Below are 18,825 nucleotides of genomic sequence, written 5' to 3' on the forward strand. Positions count from 1 at the left end.
TAATTAGTAAATTGACTGGAGCTGCATAAAATATCTTGTTAAGACTGAATAATTCTGAACAAGCCATTAGCATAAAGGTCAAAATTCAAGTGAAGGACACTTAAGAAGTATGCTTAATTATCAGATGATATTTTGGATAATTATTGAACTACAGAATAATAAATGTTTAAGAATTCTGAGACACTCAGGAATACTCCATTTGAAGGCACTCTATGATTGAAGTAATTAGCATTCAATCTCAGCTTTAATAAGCAGGAGGGAAAATTAAAGGGAGAGCTATAAAGGGAATAAGGGAGAGCTAATTTGAGTGTTGTGGCATTGGAGTTTGTTTTCTAGTAAATTTAAGCTGAAAATATTCTTTAGACTACACAGTATATGCAAGGTAGCTAATCAGTGGCTTTCAAGTGGAATAGAAAATAAGGTTGAATTTTTTTCGCAACATGATGTGCAGTCTGTGATAGGTATTAACAAATTCCACCTAGGTACTTACATTTGGTCTAAATCTCCTTCTGTGTATATACAGCAGTTTTTCACTCCATCCTTAATTTTGGTGTGAAGTAGCTGTTCCAAAATCTGCCACGTTCTGTCCCATAAGTTGCTGCATTTCAGTTGTGGGTAAAGTGTTTTATATCTATATTACATTTGTGTTGATATCCATGTGATAAACTATTTTTTTCATGTAACTTTTAGACCACCCCACCCACTCTCTGCTCCTTAATCCTCCTCCTTTCCCCCTCTCTCCCCAGACTTTATGCTAGTAATCGGATAGCTGTCATTGTTTCTAATTCTCTGGAAAGTTTATTTCCTTCTCCTCCCCAGTGTGAAATTCATTCCCTTGTCCCCTTCCACTGCTAAAGACCACAGAGGCCTGAGGACTAGGACAAGAAAGATTCAGTCTAGGAGCAGCGATGCCTTTTCTAGATGCAAAAATGGCACTGCTGTAAAGCAGGGGTGGGGAACTTACAACCTGCAGGCCGGATTCGGCCCGCTGCTTCATTTAATCCAGCCCGCAGCAACTCACTGCGCTGCAAACTGGAAGCCCTGAGTCTCCCCCTGCCCGCTGGGGCTGGAGCTGTGAGTGCCAGCTTGCCCCACTGTGGGGCAAAGCTGGGGCTGTCAGTCCCAGAAGCGACACGCATGGCCCTGCAGCCCCTAGGAGCAGGGGCGATCAGGGAAGCTCTGTGCGTTGCCCCCACCCTCCAGCGCTCGCTCTGCAGCTCCCATTAGCCAGGAACCGCTGGTTATGTGAGCTGCAGGTGTGGGCAGTGCATGCTGCGCAGAGTCCCCAGCCCCTCCGCCTAGAGGCCGGACATAGCTACGTTTCTGGGAGCAGCACAGAGCCAGGGCAGGCAGGGAGCCTGCCTTAGTCTTGTTGGGCCTCCGATCAGAAGCCACCTGAGATAAGCACTGTCTGGCTGGAGCCCGCACCCTGAACCCGCTACCCCATGTCGGAATTCCACACACACAGCCTAACCCCCCTGCCCCAGCCCTGAGCCCCCTTCCACATCCAAACTCCCTCCAGGAGCCCACACCTCCCTCCAGGAGCCCATGTCCTCCCGCACCCCGAACATAAGAACATAAGAACGGCTGTACCGGGTCAGACCAAAGGTCTATCTAGCCCAGTATCTGTCTACTGACAGTGGCCAATGCCAGGTGCCCCAGAGGGAGTGAAGCTAGCAAGCAATGATCAAGTGATCTCTCTCCTGCCATCCATCTCCATCCTCTGATGAACAGAGGCTAGGGACACCTTTCTTTACCCTTCCTGGCTAATAGCCATTTATGGACTTAGCCACCATGAATTTATCCAGTTGCCTTTTAAACATTGTTATAGTCCCAGCCTTCACAACCTCCTCAGGTAAGGAGTTCCACAAGTTGACTGTGCGCTGTGTGAAGAAGAACTTCCTTTTATTTGTTTTAAACCTGCTACCTATTAATTTCATTTGGTGACCCCTAGTCCTTGCATTATGGGAATAAGTAAATAACTTTTTCTTATCCACTTTCTCAACATCACTCATGATTTTATATACCTCTATCATATCCCCCCTTAGTCTCCTCTTTTCCAAGCTGAAGAGGCCTGGCCTCTTTAATCTTTCCTCATATGGTACCCTCTCCAAACCCCTAATCATTTTAGCTGCCTTTTTCTGAACCTTTTCTGGTGCTAGAATATCTTTTTTGAGGTGAGGAGACCACATCTGTACACAGTATTCGAGATGTGGGCGTATCATGGATTTATATAAGGGCAATAATATATTCTCAGTCTTTTTCTCTATCCCCTAACATCTTATTTGCTTTTTTGACCGCCTCTGCACACTGCGTGGACATCTTCAGAGAACTATCCACGATGACGCCAAGATCTTTTTCTGACTTGTTGTAGCTAAATTAGCCCCCATCATATTGTATGTATAGTTGGGGTTATTTTTTCCAGTGTGCATCACTTTACATTTATCCACATTAAATTTCATTTGCCATTTTGTTGCCCAATCACTTAGTTTTGTGAGATCTTTTTGCAGTTCTTCACAATCTGCTTTGATCTTAACTATCTTGAGTAGTTTAGTATCGTCTGCAAACTTTGCCACCTCACTGTTTACCCCTTTCTCCAGATCATTTGTGAATAAATTGAATAGGATTGGTCCTAGGACTGACCCTTGGGGAACACCAGTAGTTACCCCTCTCCATTCTGCGAATTTACCATTAATTCTTACTCTTTGTTCCCTGTCTTTTTGCCAGTTCTCAGTCCGTAAAAGGACCTTCCGTTTTATCCCATGACAGCTTAATTTACGTAAGAGCCTTTGGTGAGGGACCTTGTCAGTGTACTTAGATTTCCAGAAAGCCTTTATGTCCACTGGATCCCCCTTGTCCACATGTTTGTTGACTCATAGATTCATAGACTGTAGGACTGGAAGGGACCTCGAGAGGTCATCGAGTCCAGTCCCCTGCCCTCATGGCAGGACCAAATACAGTCTAGACCATCCCTAATAGACATTTATCTAACCTACTCTTAAATATCTCCAGAGATGGAGATTCCACAACTTCCCTAGGCAATCTATTCCAGTGTTTAACTACCCTGACAGTTAGGAACTTTTTCCTAATGTCCAACCTAAATCTCCCTTGCTGCAGTTTAAGCCCATTGCTTCTTGTTCTATCATTGGAGGCTAAGGTGAACAAGTTTTCTCCCTCCTCCTGATGATACCCTTTTAGATACCTGAAAACTGCTATCATGTCCCCTCTCAGTCTTCTCTTTTCCAATAGGTAGCAGGTTTAAAACAAATAAAAGGATGTTCTTCACACAGCGCACAGTCAACTTGTGGAACTCCTTACCTGAGGAGGTTGTGAAGGCTGCGACTATAACAATGCTTAAAAGGGAACTGGATAAATTCATGGTGGCTAAGTCCATAAATGGCTATGGAAAATGACCCCTTCAAAGAACTCTAATAGATTAGTAAGACATGATTTCCCTTTACAGAAACCATGTTGACTATTGCTCAACAGTTTGTTTTTCTATGTGTCTGACAATTTTATTCTTAACTATTGTTTCGACTAATTTGCCCGGTACCGATGTCAGACTTACCGGTCTGTAATTGCCAGGATCACCTTTAAAACCCTTTTCAAATATTGGTGTTATATTAGCTAACTTCCAGTCATTGGGTGCCGAAGCCGATTTAAAGGACAGGTTACAAACCTTAGTTAATAGTTCCGCAACTTCACATTTGAGTTCTTTCAGAACTCTTGGGTGAATGCCTTCTGGTCCCGGTGACTTGTTAATGTTGAGTTTATCAATTAATTCCAAAACCTCGTCTAGTGACACTTCAATCTGTGACAGTTCCTCATATTTGTCACCTACAAAAGCCAGTTCAGGTTTGGGAATCTCCCTAACATCCTCAGCCGTGAAGAATGAAGCAAAGAATCCATTTAGTTTCTCCGCAATAACTTTTTATCGTCTTTAAGCGCACCTTTTGTATGTTGATTGTCAAGGGGCCCCACTGGTTGTTTAGCAGGCTTCCTGCTTCTGATGTACTTAAAAAAACATTTTGTTATTACCTTTGGAGTTTTTGGCTAGCTGTTCTTCAAACTCCTCTTTGGCTTTTCTTATTACACTCTTGCATTTAAGCTGGCAGTGTTTGTGCTCCTTTCTATTTACCTCACTACGATTTGACTTCCACTTTTTAAAGGAAGTCTTTTTCTCTCTTACTGCTTCTTTTACATGGTTGTTAAGCCATGGTGGCTCTTTTTTAGTTCTTTTACTGTGTTTCTTAATTTGGGGTATACATTGAAGTTGGGCCTCTATTATGGTGTCTTTAAAAAAGGGCCCATGCAACTTGCAGGGATTTCACTTTAGTCACTGTACCTTTTAACTTTTGTTTAACTAACCTCCTCATTTTTGTGTAGTTCCCCCTTTTGAAATTAAATGCCACAGTGTTGGGCTGTTGAGGTGTTCTTCCCACCACAGGGATGTTGAATGCTATTGTATTATGGTCACTATTTCCAAGCGGTCCTGCTATAGTTACCTCTTGGACCAGCTCCTGCGCTCCACAAAGAATTAAATCTAGAGTTGCCTCTCCCCTTGTGGGTTCCCGTACCAGCTGCTCCATAAAGCAGTCATTTAAAGTATCGAGAAATTTCATCTCTGCATTTCATCCTGAAGTGAAATGTTCCCAGTCAATATGGGGATAATTGAAATCCCCCACTATTATTGGGTTCTTAATTTTGATATCCTCTCTAATTTCCCTTAGCATTTCATCATCACTATTACTGTCCTGGTCAGGTGGTCGATAATAGATCCCTAATGTTATATTTTTATTAGAGCATGAAATTTCTATCCATAGCGATTCTATGGAACATGTGGATTCGCTTAAGATTTTTATTTAATTTGAATTTACATTTTCTTTCACATATAGTGCCACTCCTCCCCCTGCACGACCTGTTCTGTCCTTCCGATATATTTTGTACCCCAGAATGATTGTGTCCCATTGATTGCTCTCAGTCCACCAGGTTTCTATGATGCCTATTATATCAATATCCTCCTTTATCACAAGGCACTCTAGTTCACCCATCTTATTATTTAGACTTCTATCATTTGTGTACAAGCACTTTAAAAACTTGTCCTTGTTTATTTGTCTGCCCTTTTCTGATGTGCCAGATTCTTTTTTATGTGACTGTTTATCATCTGATCCGGCCCTTACATTATCCTCTTTTGTCCTTTGTTCCTGACTATAACCTGGAGATTCTCTATCTCAGACTGCCCCAGCCCTGAGCCCACTCCCGCACTCCATACCCCTTGGCCCCAGCCCAGAGCCTCCCCCTGCATCCCAAGCCCCTCATCCCCAGCCCCACCCCAGACCCCGCACCACCAGCCAAAGCCCTCACTCCCTCCCGCACCCCAAACCCCTGCCCCAGCCCTGAGCCTGCTCCTGCACTCCAAACCCCTGGGCCCCAGCCCAGAACCTCTTCCTGCACCCCAAGCCCCTCATCCCCAGCTCCACCCCAGACCCCGCACCCCAGCCAAAGCCCTCACCCCCTCCTGCACCCCAACCCCCTGCCCCAGCCTGACGCCCCCTTCCAGATCCCGAACTCCTCATTTCTGGCCCCACACCAGAGCCTAGGGGAAGCCTAGCACTCTAAAAATAGCTGTGTAGACAGTGCTTTGAAGTTGCGGCTCAGGCTAGACCTTGGACTTCGGAACCCACCCCCTTCTCTTGGCTTCAGAGCCTGAGTGCCAGCCTGAGCTGTAACTTCAAAGTGCTATCTATGCAGCTATTTTTAGAGTGCTAATGCAAGCCCTAGTAGCATAAGTGTGTAGCTCAGGCTGGGAATCTCGCTGCTATGGATTGTGTAGACACACCCCATGTCACCTGGCTTTCTAGGTGAAAGGATACAAAAAAGTACAGATATTTAAAAAAAAAACAAACCTCTGAAACGTGTGTAAATCAGTTTACTGTAAAATATGTAACAAATGACATACTAGTGTAGGATGGTATAAAGGTTTCCTTTAGCATCAGTCTGAAGTGTTAGAACGTCTCCTACGCTGGGAAAGGTACTTGCACTCTTAATATCCTCTGGTGCCTTTTTAGTTATTTTTACACAGAGGAGGCAATGAGATTAAAGAGAATGCAGACTGTAACACATTCAATGGGCTTTCAATGGATTACCCTGTACTCATGAAGACATAATGTTAGTTCCTACTGCGCACATTTGGACCATGATGATAATGTTAATGTGATGAAGCTGTTTTTGAGTTGATTGCAGGTTCAGCACCAGAAGCTAAAGCTGCCCAGGGCCTGTTTTCCATAATGACATAACACATTGCTGTTCCTCAACTTTTTGCATTGTTTGTTTGTAGAGATGTTTAACTGTTTAAGACAAGCCATATTAAGCTTTTCTGGTTTCTCATTCCTGATGAAAGCTCTTTCCTTTTCCTGTATTTGAAATGTCCAGGAGAGTCACAGCTTTCAATAGCTAGCAGAATGTGGCTGTTACATGTCTGTCATTCATTACAGAGCATTGCTTGATATAAAAATGTGTGGCTTCTGGTTAAATGTGACTTGGTTTTTGGGATGGGTTTTTTTTTGTTCTGTTTAATAGACAAACTAGAGAGTTTTCAGAATGAAACAGCAATTACCTTATCTTTCCAAATGTCAGTTCTGCGAAGCTTAGTTTTGTAAACATGGATCTTTAGTAGTGAACACCATTATAATCTCGTTTTAATCTACAGCCCTTTTTAAATACACACAATAAACCTCTGGAAATGGTAGCTGGATCTTAACCTATTTGCACAGAAATCTATTTATATGTTGTAATTAAAGGTATTTCTTTTTAAAACAGACTTGTATCTGTGTCTCTGCTCTTATAATTTTGCTTTATATATAAACCCTCACAGAGCACTGTGTTAAATAGTCTTTATAGTTATAGTCAGGCCAGGGCTGGAGATTTTTGTTTTTGTTTTTTGAGGTATTTTAAATAGCTCTTTTTGTTCACATGTATTGAGACCTTTTATTGAATTGCCTCACAAACTTCCAGCCTATTCCTGCTCCCATTGAAGTCAGTGGCAAAACTCCCATTGACTTCAGTTGGAGCAGGAACATATCCTTTGTTTTTCCGAATTATGCTTTTTGGCTTCATTAGCATTTATAGCGTAATTAATTGTGAAGATCTCCTTTCTGAACTGAGACATTGCATTTTATGGCTGGCTTCTTCTGTGTGTTCAGCCTTCTCTGCCTTAAGTAGCCTACTTGACATTGCTGGGAATTATGTAAATGTAGAGTCATGTGTCAATAAGTCATCTTCTGATTTACCAAGAATCCTTAGATGTCTGACATCACTTAAAAGTTGCTTTTGTTGTGCTGCCTCGATAATTAATCACATACTCTGAGTTTTGCTTTGTAGGTTACTATACAGTAGTACACGTGCTCTTTAGTTATGTAAGGATAGATGTTTTTCTTAAAATCCCATTATGTATGTAATTTCAGCCCTAAGCAACAATCAAAAGATTATTTATGATATATTTAATATTCCCGTTGCATTAGGGTGGGATTTTCAAAAGATAGGAGACTCAGGCTCACAAATCCCATTGAAAATCAAGGGCTTCTGAGTCATTTAGTTATGTTTCAAAATCCCAGAGGCCCCCTTTAGGATCAGCGACTCTGTAGGCTTTATATGAGCACATTAGATAGGGCTCCTGCTCCAAAGAGCTTACAGTATAAACAGACAAGACTAACAAGTGATCAGACAACCTGGAAACATCACATCACAGTGTATAGTCCTTTTTTTTTTAAAAAGGATTTTCCCCAGAAGCTTTTCCACTCCAATTCCCCTTACTTCTGTCCCCATTGCTCACTCTGCCCTTTCCATAATAATGTTCGGGTCCAGTGGGGAGGGGGAAAACACTGACAGTTGGATGGTGTCTGTTCTTACAGAGCCTGGCCCAAAACCCATAATTCAGGACCATAGAATGGCAGTAGGCAGTCTTGCTGCTTCCTCCTCCGCCCTGAAAGGGGTTGAGGGCACTGTCTTTAGGGGCTGGGTCACAGCCAGTCTGGCAGATCCTTCCCCTTTGTCTATCCATTGGAGTGTGGCCAGGAGGACTTGAAATACTGAGCATGCACATCCCTAATCAATTACACATTTCATTTTAAATTGGCAGATAATAGGCCACAGAGTAGATCCCTGCATGAGACTATTTTTTATTACCACTCCCATCCGCTCCCACTGTTATGGTAACTGGTCCTGTGGGACCCACGGGATCCCAATCCTGCTGCAGGGCTTTACACTAGTCCCATTCAGGGGCGCTATCATAGAGTACAGCAATGGCACTATAATGAATGGGTTTATTTTCAAATTGTAAAAACTTGCTGAAATGTGTCCATGTTTCTCTCAGTCATTTTATTTTTTAAAGTTATTTTTTATATATTTTTTAAAAGAGTAAACAAATCTTTTTTTCTTGTGGCCAAACTGCAAATAATAGTTACCCTGTATGTTTTGTTTTCTTACTACTTGCTGGCTGAGCTTGGGAAGGTCTTGTGCTCAACTTGATGGCATTTCTCTGTCTGTAATGTGATAACTTTTGAATACCACATCCAGTCAAATCCAAAATTTCAGGGAATGTTCTAGGCATCAGTGACCAGACCTGATTGATTTGAGGGGAAATCGGAAGACCAGAAGGGGGGAAGTAGGATGAAACCTCTGCCAGCCACAACTGGTTGATAGCATCCATTTACCCCTTCCTTCCTAACACTCCTCCTATCTCATCTCTTGTCTCTTCTTCCAATAGAATTTAACATGTTGACACGGTGAATGACTTATCTCCCAAAAGGAGAGAAAAATTATGGTGGGTCTGGGGTGGGTATGTTGTATGCGCACAGCCCATGGCATTGGGGAGGAAGTGGTGGGGTCACACAGACCCTGGACAGGCAGGAGGTTGGGGGACCCTGATACAGGGAAAGGGAGAAAAGGGGGCACACAAGGCCTCTAACATGGGGAGTATGAGGGTCAGACAGCCCCTATCATTGGGAAAAAATGGGGAGAGAGAGGGTAATGAGGGCTCACACAAAGCCCCTGCCATGGGGGCAGAATACAGAACCATGGAATGGATGATGGAACGAACGTGAGAGTATACAGAAGGCTAGGTGGGGAGAAGTTGGGGGACCCCAGTATGGGGGGTCAGGGGAATAGGAGTGCACATAGAATCCCTGCCATGAGGGGGATAGTAGGGGACCCTGGAATGGGGGAAGGGGACACACACAACCTCTGATGTGGGGAGCAGAATGGGAAAATCTGGTATGGGAAAAGGGGGGCACGCAGAGCTTAGCATGCAGATGACGAAGGGACTAAAGGGCTTTATTTCCATATTTCTTAGGAGCTGCGCATCTAGGAAAGGTGCCTGCCATGCAGAGTTCCACTAGTGTGGTTTCAGAAGCCCTGGATGCCAGGTGACAGCTTCTGTAAGCCCTCCAAGCCAGTGCTTCGGCCCCTTCTCCTCATGATAGTGCATGCTCCCTCCACTAGGCACTCAGTCCCACATCTGTGGAAGTCTGAAAGTGAAAGGCAATGGCAGGAAAATCCATCTTTATGGATTCATGCTATATCTTGGGAAGAAGGAATATTAAAATATGCAGCCACTTTTGTCTCCGGAACTCATTTTACACAGAGCCTTAAAGGTCACATGTAAAGGAAGTTTCAAAAACTATTCTTGTTTGGATTTTTGTTTGTTTAGTTTTGGTTTTGGGGGCTGGGAAGGGTGGCTCGTCTTTGTGGTATAAAAAAAAGGCCCGCTGTTTTAAAACATGTATTTTCTACTTTTTGAACTATTAATAATGTTAAGTTTAGCTTTCCCCCTGGCTTTGCGCAAAAAAAAAAATGGTGTATTGAGGTCTCAGGAGATATTTATAGAATTCTTACATCTTAGATGAAGAGGCAGGGATGTTGAATTTTTTTTAAGACAGCCTTTGTGCTAGATGCTCAGTAGACACTAGAATTTAGATGGGCACACAAGCCAAAAAAAAAAAAAAAGAATTTTTAACAATCTGTCTAAAAGTCCCTTCCCCAGAGTCTCTTGGTTCTTATGATATTGTAGCTTCACTACTTCACCACTCACCAGGGAAGATCAGACCTGAATTTTTTATGTAAAAAAGCTAGCCATCAACCAACCAACCAACCAAAAAAAAAAAAAAAAGCCCCTCTTATGTACTTTGCCTTCTGTGTAAACATCGCAAAGAAACAAAAGCTTGTGCCCAATTATTTTTCCCCTTCCCCTTTTTGCAGTTCATATTTAACCAAAAGGTAAAGCTTGATTTCCCCCCCCCCCCGTTTCTTTTGAAGATGCTCTTGTGCCCATAGATTTCAAGGTAGTGGGGAAGAAAAATTGTGAAAACATCTGTTAATTTTGCAATCGTGAGCTGCTATACTGTCATTACAGACTGTAGTGTTGGCAGCCGCAGTTTCCATAGGAAATGGTGGTGTGCAGCTGTGACAACGTGTGGGGAGAGGTGTTAACAGCTGCACATTATCTTAGAAGAATGGTGACATTAATGAGTCTCCACTGTAACTTGGAAAGTTTACACACACTAGAGCGGAACATCTCTGAATTAATTACTGAATCTTCATTCTGTAAGTGGTAATGGCATTACGTTAAGGGCTATCAGAGATGTTTGTGTGTGCTCCATTTACCTGATAGATTGTAACAGCTTTGGAAATTCTCATTAAACTGTTAAATGATGAATATTTTTATTATTTTTTTATTTTATTTTATAAATAAAACCATATTGATGATAATAGCATTTGTTACCAGGGTATACTTAATAATGAATATCTTTATTAGAGTGACTGAGTATTTTAATAGAGGGAACAGGACTTGTTCAAATATTTAGGCTCCCTGTTTAAAAGTTTCCCATATGTATCTGAGATGTTCAAAAAGTTAGGGCCAATATAATTAAATATGATATGTGTATAAACCACAAGTGTAAAAAGTATGAGTACAAAACAACTATGGTACTTAAGTTGTTGGTTCTGGTTTACTTTTGAAGATGGCAAGACTTTCAGGGAAAGAAGCACTAGAGAGAGAAAGTTAAAGGATGACTGTTGGGATATAGAACAGTGGTCTTCAGCCAAGGACTGGCTCTATAATTATTGTTTATATTTCAGTAGCACCTAGTGGTCTCGACTAAAATTGGAGCCCCATTGTGCTAGGCACTGTGCAAACTAAGTGACAGGCAGTCTTTTTGCAGAAGAGTTTAAGATCCAAATAGACAACACAAAAGGGAGGAAGAGAATGGGAGTGAAGTGACTTGGTCAAGGTCACACATCTAGTCCAAAGCAGAGCTGAGAATAGAACCAAGGTCCCAGCCCTGTGCCCTAACCCTTGGATCCCACTGCCCCTCTCCAATACTCAACAGCCAGGTCTACATTACAGCTGTTTGCTGGCATCCCTAGGTTATTCAGGGATGTGAAGAGGTGTGATCCCTGACCAACACAGCTGTGTGAGCAGAAGTCCCTAGACTGAGTTACACCAGCAAAACTGTACTTTTGCTGGTATAGCTGCTTATTTCACTCAGGCCTGGTCTACACTATCAGGGTGAAACAACTTAAGTTACGCTACTCCAGCCACATGAATAACGTAGCTGGAGGCGATGTAGCTTAGTTTGACTTACCGCAGTGTCTATACTGCGCTGGATTGACGGGAGACACTCTCCTGTCGACTTACTTTACTCTTCTCCTTCCGGTGGAGTACCAGAGTCAACGGGAGAGCGATCTGCAGTTGATTTAGCGGGTCTTCACTAGACCCGCTAAATTGACCTCCGCTGCATTGGTTGCAGCAACGTCAATCCCTATAGATATGGCCTCAGGAGTGTGGGGAATAAGCTTTACCGGCACAGTTTTCTCAGTATAAGCTGCATCCACACTAGGAGCATCTACACCTGCAAAGCGCTCCTAGCATAGCCGCTCTGGAGGGGACCATATGTCTGATCATGACACTGTTCCCTGTTCCTATTGCTAGGCCATATGAGTGCAGTACTGATTAAAGTCGTGGTCCTCAAGCTGCCAGATGTTTAATGCAAGTGTCGGGCAGTGTACTGAGCAAGTGGGCACATATATGTGGGAGCTTCTCAACCACCTATAGCTAGTAGGTGGGGAGAGAGAATAGGGCTCCCACCCCTTTCTTTATGCAGGAAGAAACCAGAAGGGGTGACAATGTTGCATCAATACTTGATGTGTGGAGTCATGACTGTTTGCTAGAAGCTGGAAATGGGTGACAGGAGAGGGATCACTTGATGATTACCTGTTCTGTTCATTCCCTCTGAAGCACCTGGCATTGGCCACTGTTGGAAGACAGGATACTAGGCAAGATGGACCTTTGGTCTGACCCAGTATGGCCATTCTTATGTTCTTGTGACACTTTTGCCATGATTGCATTCTGACACCCATCAGATGATGAAGTGGTCCTCCAGTGGTTAAAGATTGAGTACCATTGTGTTAGTGCATTTTGCAGCACATCTCACTTACAGTCATGATGTTGATTTGTTCCTGTGTAAGCAATATATCAGAAAATAGAGTTCTTTTCATAATATTCACAGCATTGAGGAGGGGCAGGATTTTGTAAAAAAATTAAAATCTTCAACCAACTCTGGTACTGGAAATTGTCTGTTGTGATGTACTCCTCTCTTCAGAGATCCAAAAGGGCTTCTAGTAAGTTGGTGGAATTGGAAACCGTGTGTATGCATGGAAGGTCAGCTTTGACCTGTTGTGTGTAAATGTAAATCTCTAGGCAAACATAACTTTCCTTTAAATTGAGGACCTCTCACTCATTTTTTGTTATGAATAAGGTGAATAAAGTTATGTTTAAAAGAATTATGCATGTAACAACATTACTTTAATTTAAATCCACAAACATATAAGAGTAAATCCAAACTAAGATGTTGACTGTGACATAAGAAGTTTTACATTTATTCAGTTGTTTCTTAACATGTGGCACCTGTGTTGAAGTTACTTTTCCTTTATCTTGCATTTCCAGGAATTTGGAAAGTCCTGGGAGGAAGTTCAATCAGAAGATGACCGAGAACTGCTAGATAACGTGGAAGAGTAAGAGTTATATAGCCATTTCATGGAAGTTAAGAGTTTAATGGGGAGTTTGTGCTCAGTATACAATTTGAAAAGACTCACAACATAGTCAAATCAAGCTCAGTTTTCATCAGAACATTTAATCAAAGGCACTTGCGAGCCACATTTAGTCTTTCAACCCCACGCTGTTTTGACTGCAAAACTGTTCAAAGGAGGGTCATCCCCCTCTTTTTCTTAATACTCAGAAATGGCTGAATTGCTTTTCATTTATTGGAGCTGGGCAAATGCTCAACCCTACTTAAGTGAATAAGGAAATCATTAATAGGTAGGAAGCATTTTCTAGTGGTTAAAGCACAGGGCTGGGCTTCAAGACTACTGATGGTTGTTCCTGGTTTTGCCTGTGATTTGAGCTTCAGTTTACCTGCATGTAAAACATGGGTATAATAATACTTTTCTACCCCACATAGGTGTTGTGAATCTTGATGAATCAGCATAGGTAAAGTACTGTGAAAGCTCTGTATAAGTGCTAAGTAGTAGTATTTCAGAGTTATCACTACAGGTCTGGATGTAACTTATTGCTTAAATAAAATGCGTGTGCACTTGCACTAAATGTAACAGAAACAAGAATCTGTTCTGTGGAGTAATAATGTTTGATAGGTACATAAAATTGAGAAGACTCCAGCTGCCTGTCATTTGTGTCTTTTGTTAGTATATGAAAAGATTAGCAAGGCACAGTAGGGTGTGAAAGACTTTATGAAAATATACAGTTAAAAAGCAATTTTCTGTGGCTTACCAGATTCAATTTACTAAAGCATTACAGAATTTGCCTGCACTGCTATTCACTGCACTATCAGGGCCCTAACTGTAAATGGAGTTAATTGTGCAGCAGTTCAGAGCCCCAGTAGCCTAAGAAGGAGCTCTAGTACTTCTCTTCAGGGAAGTTCACTAGAGTAGTGGCCCAAACAGGTTCTGAGAGCTGAATTCCAGCAAGATTGTATATTCATTTTTGGCTGTATTTTGCACTCAGAGTAGCCATATTGAAGTCAGTAGAGTTACTCTGAATCTACAATACTGTAACTAAAAGCCAAATCTGACCACCTGATAAACTTTACCTTTGTACTTTTTAGTCAAGGGGCTAAATTCTACCAATTTAGTAGCATATTGGCATGCTGGTCCATAACTAGGGCTTCTAGGCGCTATAATAATAGAATTTATAATAAATCCAAACTATGGTAACTCAACTGAAGGGAAATGACTTACTCTGTACTTACATTAGTTCAGTGAGATGAAAATTTGGCTCACACTTTCACATCAGCTATCTTTCAAAAAAAAGTCTCTTCATGCCCTTTTCAATTAAACAAACACCTTGTCTCCTTCATCATAGAGACTGGTCTGACTGGGAAGAGCATCCTGTCTGTGCAGTTTGCCTGTTTTGTGAAAAGCAAGCAGACACTACCGAAAAATTATGTCTCCACATGAAGGTAAAGCACAAATATGTTTAAATCACATTTGATTTATCAGTTTGAAGTGAACAGGAGGATTGTGGCAGTGCTGTTGAGATCAGGTCTTCTGTTGCATTATGAATACAACATGCATTCAGAATTATGCAAAATGCAATCATAGAATGGCCTTTTTAGTGCAGAACACAGTCATTGCATCTCCAATGTCTACTTTATGGAAAACTCATTGGAGCCAAGATTTACAATGAGAATGTGAATCACCATCTCTGGCAAGTTTACATGGTAAGATGATAGAGGCAGCAATAACATTTTGTTAACTACAATGATTTGCTGACTTAGCATTTATTACAGTTAAACGTGCTACAAAATTGAAACTTAGATGCTAAACAGAGAATGGTAATTAAACTAACACATACAAAAATTTCTGGCAAACCCAAATCTATCTATCTGTGTTAGCCTGACTACATAAAAATTGATCTGCTTTCAACTTGGAATACCAGAAGTAGTGGTAATAATAATAAGCTATGTTTTTTTTCCAGGAAGCACATGGATTTGACCTTCTTAAAATAAAGACAGAGCATGGTGAGTAAGAGATGCTGTTATTGTCAGCATCTGTCATTAGTCTGGGAAAACCACAGCATCAGAATACTGGAAAATAACTGCATCACTTTAATTTTTTCAGATTTTAACTTTTCCTTTATGGAAATGCTGCTTTGCCAGCTGACAAAGCCCAGTCTATTCTATTTTTTGGAACTGCTGCTAATACTTTCCATGAAATAGCTGTGCCAGGGTATTTTATATTTTCTCTTGAAATTTGGGGTTCTTTCATGGAATAACTTCTGCAGATCCCCAATCGAAGGGTCTAAGACTCTTCCACAAGACCATTTCAATCATCATTTCAAAAATGCTGTTGCGGATCCTTCCACTTTACGTAACAGGAAGCAGAGTGCACCCTGTGCCCAAAGCCATAGGGCTTTATGCCATGCGGTGAAGGGAAACAAAGTGTCCTTAATTTTTAAGCTGTATTACTGACCAATTCTGCTTTACCAACAAGAAAGCATACAGGAATAAACTTTTGCTGTGCCTGTGTATACCTTCAGTAAAATTCCTTTGCATTACAAGTGCTTCTTTGTATTTTGTATCTCTTAAGTTGTTGTTTTCTGCCATTTGCCAGGTTTGAAGTTTTATCAGCAAGTGAAGTTAGTGAACTTCATCAGAAGGGAAATCCACCAGTGTCGATGTTACAACTGCAAGGAGATGTTTCAGTGTAAGACTGAATTAATAAGTCACATGGAAATTACCAAACACATTACATTCCTGCCAACCAAGTCTACGTGGGATCAACCACAGTATGTGCTAACTTGTGTTTTTCCTCAAGCATTTATGTTCCTATTTGATACTGCCCCACAGGAGTATGGTCTGAAAGCTCCATTCTGTGGCAATACTATGGTACCCAGAACTACCTAGCTCTTTGCAGGCCCAAGTGATGGTATGAGCACAATTGCAAGCTGTCTCAGGCCTACACTGTGTGAAATTAGAGGGGCTTTGGCACAGACTGCTGTCCCAGATGCCTCAACACTGTGTTGCCGTGGTTTTGGACAATATGCTACACAAGAAGAACGAACTGGCTAAACACTTACTTCCCCTAGTCTTTATGTAGCTCTTATAAGATATACTAGCAACCTGACTTTTCAAATACTCTGTTCCGCTTTATGCTTTATAACTCCCATCTCAGAAAGCCAGCAGATTCATGCCCCCTAGAAGTCTGCTTAAAAACAGCTTAATTGTCCAAAACATCTTCAGGGGCTCTACTGCGAGCCATAGAATTCTGGACTCTTACGTTAGAACTATATGGCTGTATCTATACTTAAAATGCTGTAGCACTTCAGTGCAGATATTCACTCCAGCAATGGGAGGGTTCTCCCTTCACTATAGTTAAGCTGGGTTGATGGAAGAATTCTTCTGTCAATTTAGCACCCTCTACACCAGGGGTTAGGTCAGCTTAACTATGTTACTCAGAGGTGTGGGTTTTTCAAACCCTGGGGTGATGTAGCTGGATCAGCCTAACTTTTTAGTGTAGATGTAGCATTATAAAGGTAGTTCCCATCTCCTGTGCGTCATCATACTGACGCTGGTTGTGAAGGGGTACAGTTGACACAACAGCTTAGCTTCCACTAGGATGCTGTTTTCTTACCTGCTTCCTTTCCTCTTGCTCAGACAGCTGCAACAGTAACCCCAGCCTGTGCCTTCTACCAGGCAATGGAGTGCTGAGCAACATATATATATATATATATAGCTTTTTTTTTTTGTTTGGTTGGCTTTTTTCCAATAAAAAGTGTCAAGGGAAGGAAAAAAATTGAGGTTTTACTCTCAGGAATCCAACTGTGCTGTGATAAGAGTATAACCGCCCTTTAAAACCAGAGCACAAGAAAATACATAATGAAAACAACTAAAAAGTAATCTTTCCTTGCAGAATCCTTTAGGGTAGGGATAGCAAATCTGGCAGAAATTTCTATAGTGAGGCACTGGCGTTGTCCCATGGGATCTGTAAAAAACTTGCAGCAATTGTGAACAAGTGTCTAGCTGTTTGGTATACACAGCATAATATGCTATGACTGACCATTTGTGGTCCAGTGAGTCAGACTTCTTGCCTGATTTAAATGTGACACTACACTATACTTGATGGCACTTCTCTATTTGTCTGTATGCAGCATGATAACTTTGGAATGCTGCATCTGATCAATTTCAAAACTTCAGCTCAATGGGCAGAACCTTATTGATTGAAATCCAAAAAAGCTTGATTTCCATTAAAGTCAGGCTCACAGTGTATCCATTTGGTGCTGTGGGCAGATAAATCTCTCTGCAGCCCTCTACTGCTCTCTACACATCACAGGCAGCAGTTTACTGAAAGGTTGCACACTTCATTGCTGTGCACCTAGCTACATCCCTCACTGTCCCACTCCAGGCTGACCCTTCCCACTCCCACTCCAGCCAGTCTTCCCTGGGCCCCCACTAAAACCTTCCCCCCTCCCCCACCATTTCCTTCTCCACATCTCCCCCTCCACCACCTGGATGGCCAGTCTCCTCCCAGTCAGGCTTCCATTTGCACTTAAGTTGGATAGATACAGTTAACTTCTAGCACTCACAGCCTACATGCGCAATGCAATGTGTGACCCTCTAGTAATATTTTATTCTTAAATGTTGTCGCTTTCAGGTATTATTTTCCTACCTATGAAAATGATACACTCCTATGTACACTGTCAGACAGTGAAGATGAACTGACAGCCAAGGATCAAAGCGAAGATGTCCCTGTCATTAGTGAAGATCTTTCCGACCTAGAGGCTCTGAGACAAAGCAGTGTTTTAAACCAACTTCTGCGTGAAGAGAACTCCGATTAATGGAAGCCTAAACATTGAGAGAGAGATTTACTATTCTTCAGGCATTCTACCTGCAAGACTAACAGGAAAAATCTGATCTCACCTATATGCGAGTGTGATTTAGCCCATGATTCCTATAAACACACTGATTGTAAATGAATTAGAGTACCAAATAAAGAAAATAGGCAATAAAAAACATATATAAACTTGTATTTTTTCTTGATTGTTGCTGCTTTGTTTTTAAACTCATGCTGTGTTTTTTCTCCGTTTAATTCTCAGTAGCATATTGTTTATTTGCACAGTTTTATTTTATCTGACCATCTACAATATAGCAATACATGATGGCTGGCATTTGATGAGCATCTGGTACTAGAGATGAGAGCACCCAGACCACCATACGAAGAATGAATGAAGCTTTGCTATGTTATATATTTTGCGAGAAGTCATATGGGGAAAAAAAACTGACTTCAATTAGAATCCTAATCACAAAACTATTCTTTAAAACAAATGCCAATATTTAACTTTAGATAGAGATCATTTTTCACCTTTAATATCTAATTTCATCGGTAGTACATCTCAAGGTTTTTACTTTACAATCTTGGGTTCCTATCCTGAAAACTGCCAACTCATTTGTCTGTGTGGAGTCCCAGCAACTTCAGTAGGGCTCTGCATGAGCACGAGCATCTGCACAAGCATATGTGGAGGTGCTTGCAAGATCAGGGCCTTGATTTGTATTTGTAATGAGGACCATCTTGGATGTTATCGGGGATTTCAAGAATTAAAAACATGAGTCTCTTCAGCGTGAACTAAAGTTCTGTAGCTGAGGGCTGTAACAGACTCACACGTCGTCTATACCTGAGGCAGTGTGGGTATAATATGCACGAAACCAGAGGTTGGCAACCTTTCAGAAGTACTGTGCCGAGTCTTCATTTATTCACTCT

General features: G+C 41.7%; 1 protein-coding gene across 1 annotated transcript in view; it reads left to right on the top strand.

Moving 5' to 3' along the window:
• ZNF277 (zinc finger protein 277) overlaps positions 1-18,082 on the top strand; it is an 87,239-nt gene extending 69,157 nt beyond the window's left edge. The window contains exons 8-12 of the mRNA XM_030549019.1: positions 13,001-13,068; positions 14,432-14,528; positions 15,047-15,089; positions 15,682-15,856; positions 17,722-18,082. Of these exons, the coding sequence (XP_030404879.1) occupies positions 13,001-13,068; positions 14,432-14,528; positions 15,047-15,089; positions 15,682-15,856; positions 17,722-17,905 (567 nt within the window). The 3' untranslated portion in view covers positions 17,906-18,082. The remainder of the gene's footprint in view (positions 1-13,000; positions 13,069-14,431; positions 14,529-15,046; positions 15,090-15,681; positions 15,857-17,721) is intronic.
• Positions 18,083-18,825: the final 743 nt, after the last annotated feature.

The sequence above is a fragment of the Gopherus evgoodei genome, chromosome 1 (genome assembly GCF_007399415.2).
Source record: "Gopherus evgoodei ecotype Sinaloan lineage chromosome 1, rGopEvg1_v1.p, whole genome shotgun sequence".
Lineage (NCBI taxonomy): Eukaryota > Metazoa > Chordata > Testudines > Testudinidae > Gopherus > Gopherus evgoodei.